The 8,782-nt window shown below is 35.5% G+C and overlaps 1 protein-coding gene across 1 annotated transcript; it reads right to left on the minus strand.

Moving 5' to 3' along the window:
* Nucleotides 1-3,596: 3,596 nt before the first annotated feature.
* Nucleotides 3,597-8,192, minus strand: LOC21388873 (subtilisin-like protease SBT3.5). Its single transcript, XM_024168707.1, has 11 exons — nucleotides 7,780-8,192; nucleotides 7,603-7,697; nucleotides 7,408-7,505; nucleotides 7,174-7,332; nucleotides 6,567-6,678; nucleotides 5,922-6,459; nucleotides 5,460-5,554; nucleotides 5,101-5,343; nucleotides 4,903-5,017; nucleotides 4,627-4,813; nucleotides 3,597-4,376 (listed from the first exon to the last, which is right to left on the minus strand). Exons 1-11 carry the CDS (start codon nucleotides 7,852-7,854, stop codon nucleotides 3,811-3,813), a joined length of 2,283 nt encoding a protein of 760 aa, XP_024024475.1. The 5' UTR covers nucleotides 7,855-8,192; the 3' UTR covers nucleotides 3,597-3,810.
* Nucleotides 8,193-8,782: the final 590 nt, after the last annotated feature.

The raw sequence follows: 8,782 nt of genomic DNA on the forward strand, positions 1-8,782 counted from the left end.
ACCACCACGGACGGCGGTGCTCCGGCCAGAATCGAGCTGTGAAAATGGATGGGTTTTCTTCGTCTCGCTGCACTGAGTCCATAGGGACTGAAATCATCTCAATCGGAGGTCGGATGACGGAGATATCACGACGGGAAGAAATTGGTATTTTCGGAACTTCCGCCGGCGTTGCGACTGATTCCGGCGGAGTTAGAGGTCGTGCCGTATGTCGTTGAACTCAGCTCGTCGAGATCTTTCTATTGACACCGGCGGTGTCAAAAACGGAGGTCGGAATCTCAACTTAAGTATTTGGCCATTGATAGTTTGTGTGAGAGAACGTGAGAGGAGAGAGAGAATGAGTAGGAATAAGAGAAAGAAAGTGCAAGAACCCTAAAATTTTCACTATATAGAGCATCTGATTAAGGCAAGATTACGTGTCTGATCTTATCCTCAATTATTTCTTCTAAACAGATTAAATTTATACTTATTAGAGGTAATTAGTTTAGCTCACGTAAGTTAATCTACTACTTACAGTCCAATATTAATTTATGAATAATTCAATATTGTTTTATATTCTTACTCGCGTAATATTTCAACCTGTTTCAAGTCTTGAGATTAATTTTAGACTGAATAAATTCTAAATTTTACTTTTCTGCATTCTATCCCGGGAATGACGTTGTTTCTGACAGTGTCAACTCCCGAGCTCACATTGTACCCATATACTATAGGTATTTATCTTGTGACTTTAACCTAACTGTCTAACAATTAAAGATTTTTTTCTTCTTTTAAAATGTCAGTGCGTTTTTTTATACGCCGCTAACATCGTGCTGTGCTTGGAGATTCTTGAAATTAAGATTCTCAAACTATACTTGTACTGAAAATTATTCTGCCTTAAAATACGGCGAGAATTTATCGATCGAATTTACTTGATCGAAACATGAACTTAACATGAAATTTGCTATAGAATTTAGGAATACATATATTAATTCCATAAATCCTCCATTCACAATATAACATAATATTTTCTAAGAAAATCCTTGCCTTAAAAATACATGAATTGTATTATTTAAGGTCTGAAATTTTCTCAGTCATTACACAAGCACACACGTTCACTTCCAACGTATTTTCTCATTATTTTCTCTATATTTTCAGTATTGGCTCGTTATATATATGTATATGATTTCTTATCATGCAAGAAATTTGAGTAATTGACATCCAAAGCAGTAGTTACGTTGAAAACAAATTCGGAAAGAGGGAGACAGAGAGCATGTGTTTTTTTGGGATTACCACAACAGTGACAAGAATGTTATTATAATAATAAAGAAAACGCCAATAATAAAACAAGGAAACTTTTAATAAAAGAAGGATAGAAAGAACAAACATTGTTTATTGTTTTATTCCGTAGTTTCTTTCTTCCTCTCTTTTTCTCGTATGTGTCCAGCTTTCATTGTAATGCCTATCTATAGGCATTCTTACGTACAGTTAGCTCATGTAATTTCGACGAAGCTCCTTTAAAATTTGGCGAAAAATGAGAAAGTATTCGGCAAATCAAATATTGGTATGAAGATCTTCTATCTCTTCACCTACAAGTTTCTTAACAATTTGAGATTAAATCAAATACTTGTCCCTTCTTGCTAGATCAAATAGTTGTCTTGCCGTGACATAGGGCCAATTTAGTCGTGCTTGTAGATTTTAGAAAAATTATTGTTAATTATATTAAAAAAAGAAAACAGTTGTTATAAAAAATAGTTTAGTATTTGGTAAACTGTAATTATACAAGTATTGATTCCAGGAGTATTATGTATATTATAAAAGTTTTATTAATTGTATTTCAAGGTGATTGTCGCATAATCTAAAAGTCAAAATTGTCTTTAAGCTGCTTCTGATTTTGATTATAAATTCTTTAAAACAAAATTTAAGAATCGTTTTTTATAGTTTTTACCAAACACAAATTTCAACTGTAGATAGTTAGATAATTAATTTTAGACTCCAAAAATCACTACTAAACATATTTATAATCCTCGGATCTTCCCTCGGGCAACGCGTCAAATATATGTCCTGCAGTTTTCAAAATCCACTAACCAATCTAGTTCAAGTTAATAGAGCCATCAAGTTTTAAAGCCGTCTAGCAACTATCAAGAACTGCTAAAAGGCTGCAAAAGATTGAAACTTAAGAGGAATCTAGAGAATTCTTGCACCAGGGGATTGTCACTGCTTCCCAAAAAAAAAATTGACCTATGAAAGTTGTGGACTTTTCCAAGTTTTTCAACGGAGAATATGGTAAATAATAGATTTATGAAACTAAATTAAGTAAATAACATATTTTAAAATTATTTAAAGTAAAAAATAATTACATGATAAATGAATCATTTACTGTGTAAATAAAGATTTTTTTTAAGATTTTTTTACCACGTAAGTTATTTTTTATTAATCGTAAATAAATTATTTATCTCAAATAATTTTAAAATCTACTATTTACTTCATTTAGTTTCAAAAATCTATTATTTACTACAATTTTTTTTTTTCGAATGAGAGAACTACAGGGATGCTTCTTGAAACTAATCTATTATTTACTACAATTTTTCTTTTTCGAATGAGAGAACTACAGGGATGCTTCTCTGGTGATTTACACTCCTCTTTAAAACATCCCCATTTGCCCTTTTACTTTCTATATTAAGTATAATACCCTAGGAATTTAAGTTCTCATGTCATCAATAATTAGAGTTGCCTAGACCGATCAGCATAATCTTCTGACTACCTATCGGCATTGGCACCGAGCGCCAAAGTCATCCACTAGATGGTCACAACTCATGGTTGGTGCTTGTCTCCAGTGTCAATCACTAGATGACCAACGGTCATCCACCAAAGTCGGTCTCCATATAACCCAAAATTACCTATTTTCCTCTTTTTTGTTCAAATTAAAGTCAAAATGTTAATAAAAATATTTGGGTAAGAAAGTAATTACAAAATAATAATGTTTTCTTCTCTTTAAAAACACTTCCAATGCCATACGAAAGAAGATAAATTCATTTTCTTTCTTTTTATCCCATCACACTAAACAGCTAAAGGGAAAACCAAAATCGTTTCTATCCTTTCGATTTTCTGTTGCTTATAGTTTTCCTTTGCATCACATATTCTTTCCTTCTTACCAAACGGAGTGTTAGAGCAAGTTCACGAGATTGAAAGCGGGCGAGCCTAAAGGAAAGCCAAGGCACGTAGGAGTTGGCTGTGGTTGAGTGAAAAGTCAATTCTATTTCGTAAACTATGCTTCGAAATTAACAAATTTCTACTTCATTCTGCTAGTTTGTTCAACACCCGTGTTTTTTTTTTTTCCTTTTTTTTCCATTTTGAATTTTCATCATGTTGAAAAACCATATCCCCGTGTCCTTTTTATTTATGATTGTTTACTTATATTTTATTATTCAAAGTTTTCTAATAAAACAGTTCAATAATCCGTTTAACTTGCGTGTGTAACTTTTCAATTATTTTGGGTACGTCTACAATTATGTATAAAACGAAAAGTAAACAATGATGAGATATTCCTCTGTCTCCGTAGTCTATTTCCGTAAAAGTTAAACCACTATGCATGAGTAAATAAATTGAAAGCAAATGAAGTTTATATATATATATAGTTTTTAATAGTTACGTTTTCATCAGCGGTTATTACGAAATATAGAAATCTAATGACGTTGCTTGATGAGAATCTAGTTCTATAGTCTAAACATGGATTTTTGTTCTTCACTTTATCACATATTACTTTTTGAATAATAATAAAAAATAAAATCTCTATCTATATGAATCTCAAAGTTCCTATAGTAATTACATGGACTATTATCTCAGCAAACCTGAGTCCGAATTTGCAACTCGGACAACAAGAGGGCTAACAACCCTTGATCTTCTACTCCTCCATGACAAAAACCCGAATGCATAGCCCTTTGTTGGAGCAGCCACCTTGAAAGTCACAGTGAACTTCATTTTCTGCTCGAAGCTGGTAAAGACTAATCGATCTGGCACAACGGTGACATTGATTCCTCTAGGCAAAGACACTCTGGCTCTGTAGACACTCTTTGGCTTCCCAACGTTTGTCACAGTTCGGGTTACAGACATTTCGTCTTTAAGATTTGGAACTGTTATAGATGGATAGTTTAGGTCAGACGCTGTTACCAGTGAGTGATGATCACATGTTGTGTTGTATCCTGTTATCTGCTGCAGAGACTTTTCATCATAACCAATTGAACATAGAAATCCTATGTAATCGGATGGGTGTGCATCGTAGACCAAACCCGGATCAAGGACTTTTGTTGGGTTCATGAAGCCTGAGCCATAGTCAAATGCATTACCCCTTTTGCCATCAGGATCCACCAGGATGGGACTGCGCTTTTTATCCAAAGCACTAGCTGTACAACGATGCATTCATGCCAATTTCTTCAGTGTATGAATAGAATTGTAAATTTGAAGAATGAAGAGCAGCTGATTCTTTTATTATTATTTTTACTTTCTTGTTAATCGTGCGGATATAAACTGTTTATTAAATGCTTCAATGAAGCTTGAGAAAGAAAGCAGATAATCTTTGACATTTGAAGAGGAGAAAATAAAATTTGGTCTAGTTCAAAACCATATTTCAAAGAGTGTTATGTGTAATCTTACCAGTTGTCATGATTGCAGATTTGATAGCAGATGGAGACCACGATGGATGGACTGCTTTGACCAAAGTCGCGATTCCAGTTACATGCGGGCAAGCCATGGAAGTGCCCGAAAGAATGTTAAACTCCAGTCTTCCTGCTGCAGGAGACCAAGCTGCGAGTATGTTCAATCCAGGAGCTGTGACATCAGGCTACAAAGTAGAATAACCAAAATGAAACTATTAGTACAAAGGTCTATCAAAGGGTTGCTAACAATTTTTCTTCTCTTAGAAAAATTTACCTTCAAAATTTCTGGTGTCAAGGCATTGGGACCTTTAGACGAGAATGCTGCCACACGAGGTGCCGGTTGAGATCCCAATACAGTCTTTGCGGGCATAATCCTAGACAGTGGTGTTCTGTACACAATTGGAAAAGCAAAATCAGATATGAAAACTTGGAGAAACTGCATTGTAGATCCAAATTACGAATATAAACCAACCGTGTGCGATTAATATAAGATAGTATGTGAGCCCCTGTCCTCCTTCCAACAATAGCTGAAGGAATCGTGAAGGGAATGGCAATGTTCTTGTCTTCTTCATCAATAAGAATCATCCCAACACCGCCGGCTTCTTTAACTACAATGCTCTTTTCCAGTTTAGACTCCATTGAACTCTCAGCATGTCGACAAACCAGAACCTTCCCTCTGGCCTTGGTGCTATTCAAGGAACTCTCTAAGCAGTAACTGTAGGAGCAAAGTAGAAGAAAGAAACAAAAAGGGGGGAGAAAAAGTAGCTTGTAAGGTTTCCCTTTGTATTGATATGTCAAATTGCACTCAGCTTTCAAGTACCTTTGCTTCACCTGGATTGATAAGGAGTGAAATATCCTGCATTCACTTCAGATGCAGAAATGATGCTTGTTGGGTCTTTCATTCCCACAAGGCTCAGACTTTCACCCTGAGATCAACCATTGACAACAAGTAAGGCTTACAAATAACAATGTTTCTTGAAAAATTCAAAATATTACCGCTAGCAACGCCACTGATTTTCTAACCAATCAAATTTGATAGTAAAATTGTGTCAATCCCAAAACTGACATGTTACATCCGTCATTGCTTAAATGAATAATGACAGTTAATATTGCTCAGTTTAATTAGGAATCTCTCCAAGAAAAATGTCTAGAGAATAAACCTATTCCTAAAGTAAAAGTGTTTTACTTTTGGTAACCAAAATTACATGTGGAATACTAAATGCGAATTATGTGACTCCCTGCAACGTTGATCGAAGTTAAAACCGAAAAACATGACTAAGACATTAGTATTACCGTCAAATTACGACCATTTTCCAGTATGATATCGGAAGTGAAATCCCTGTCCGTCGAACTAGCAGCAACAGTGAGCATCCAAGGGGCTAAATTTGTTGCGGAAGCTGGCCACCCTTGATTTCCAGCAGAAGCAACCACCAAAATTCCGTGGCTAGCAGCATGGAATGACCCCACAGAGATGGCATCACTGAAATAGTCTCCTTGGGGAGCATCTGGTCCCAGAGATAAAGACAGGATGTTAACCCCATCTCTGATTGCATCATCGAAGGCAGCTAGCAAGTCCACGTCATAGCATCCCGAGTCCCAACATGTCTTGTACATGGCAATCCTCGCCATTGGAGCACCACCTCTAGCTCCCCCAGCAGCCAACCCCTTGTAGTTCATGTTGGCCACATAACGCCCCGCAGCTATCGAGGATGTGTGGCTGCCATGGCCAGTGCTGTCCCTTGCTGATCTGAATGATACTATGTCTGTGTTTCCTAAATCTTCTTCCTCTGATCTGTATCCACTCATATAGTATCTGGCTCCAATCAGTTTCCTATCACATAATTTACCACCAATAAAAATCTGCTGATAAATAATTATTGTAAGGATAGGCGAAAAAATAGAAAATAGAAATGTAATAAGTGTGACTAAAAGGAAAACCTGTTGCATGTTGAAGAATTGAATGCTTCTCCTGGTTGGCACCGCCCTTTCCAACTAGCTGGCACGGGAGGCATGCCCACATCACTAAAACTTGGAGATTCAGGCCAAATTCCTGTTTTAGATTAAAAAAAAAAAAAATACTCAAACCAAGGGAAATTATTTATTAAAAAGAAAAGAAAGAAACCCCATATCCAATAATTTGTTTGCCATGTTTGGGGAAATATTAAAAACGATAAGCCTATTATTATTAGGACTCCCTATACCTATACCTATTAGATGAAATAACATTGTTCTTAAGTGGTCCTCCATCAAAAAGGAATAAATGAACTGATCAGAGAATAATAAGCAAATGATCTTGAATCTGAGTAGTTAGCAAAGAATTTTCTAATAGGGACAAATAAAGAAAAAAAAGTGTTACTTCTGACACTGCTGTCTTCCAATAATAAATGCACACCAAATCACACATTCATGCAAATTGAAAACATGGGGACTCCTAATATACTATATTAGAGGAGAGAGAAAATCTCATCAAAGAGAGGAAAAAAATTGAGTAAGCCATTTTTTCATACAAGTAAACAACGGTTCGGAAAAGACTCTTCTTTCTTGCCTGTGTCAATGAAACCAACGACGATATTGACTTGGTTCTTTGTGTCGTATCCCAAAACCTCCATTGTATCATCATCCAAAAGCCCCATGAAATCCCACGAATGAGTAGTGTGTAAAACTCTCTTGCAATTGGGAAACACCGACACCACCCCTGGCATTTCTGTCAAAACCCCATTTCCCATTTTCATCAACAAAAATTCCATGATAATTTAATTACTAAAAAAAAATAACTTACTCGAGATTTGGGAAACTTGGTCGTCGGTCAACCTGGCTGCGAAGCCTCGAAAACCGTGTCTGTAACTGTAAACATGCGACGCCTGTGCCTGCTCAACACTGTTCATACAAAATCAGAAGTTAACATTAGCTGCCAAAATAAATCACAACAAAAAATGTTGAAAATTTTGTACTATGTTTATGTTAATAAACTGACCTTCCTCCATGAACAGAAGCAAGAATCTGATGGTTATTCCTCATAATCTCATCCGGGTCTTCGCCAGTTTTGCTTCCCATGTAAACCACATAAACCTGAAATCCAACCCAAAACAGAGAAACTTTAAAACCCCATTAAAATTAGGCCAAATAGTTCGTATATAGCTTGTGATGTTACCTTAGAACCGAGACAAATTCCAATTTGCGACCAAACCAGAACGCAAAGCAGGAATGGGTAACTAAAAGAAGCCATTGATAGCAAGAACCAGAGAAGAATGTGAAGAAAGAAGCTTTGGGTTTGTTAATAATGAAAGAATGGGGAAAAAGAAAAACAACTATGGATATGAAGACAAAGATTTCACAGTGGCCGCTTTAGTACTGTCCTGTATCTGAAAATGCCCTCTCTCTTTATTTTCACAAAATACAAGGCAAACCACGACGGGGGGAAAACAAAAAAAAAAACAAAAAAAAGGAAAGAGACAAAAGAAAAGGACTGAGTGAGATTATAACGTTTGAGTCAGCAAGTTTTTTGCCATTGTTGAAGTGGAGGGCAAAAGATTAACTTTGTCAGGAGACCGATTTTCTTTTGGACCTCACAATTATGATGAACTCATTGGAATATAAGAAAAGGAAATGGAAGGGATTTTTTTTTTTTTCCCTTTCCTCTGTCTTTTTATTTATGTTGCCTCAGTGACATTGAATGAATGCGTAGAAGCAAAAGGTCGATGAATGATGAGGCATAAATTGGGAATATTATATTAAATCTGGCCAATTACTCCCATAGAAGTTGACATTTGTATCAATGTACTTGGTAGCAAAAAAAAAAAAAAAAAAAAAAAAAAAAAAAAAAAAAAAAAAAAAATTAAGAAATAAAATTTTGTCTTGTTTTGCTTTACCTTGTGATTGTGATGACCGACCCGTGACAAATGGGGTATGGAGTAAATTGAAAGGAATTAAAGGCTAGCTGGACGGATAGAAGCCGATACGTTTATCAATTTCTTTTAATGGAAGTTGTTTATGACATCCTGTATTTATAAAACTTAGGCCTTGTTCATTTCACCGATTTAAGTTTTCAGTTTTAAATTTTTACAATAAAAAGCTCTCATAAAATATCACATCTAACTTTTTCTGCTACAGTAAATAGCTCTAAAAAAATATCACATCTCAACTCAAATTAAAAA

This window comes from Morus notabilis, unplaced genomic scaffold (assembly GCF_000414095.1).
Source record: "Morus notabilis unplaced genomic scaffold, ASM41409v2 Scaffold1181, whole genome shotgun sequence".
Lineage (NCBI taxonomy): Eukaryota > Viridiplantae > Streptophyta > Magnoliopsida > Rosales > Moraceae > Morus > Morus notabilis.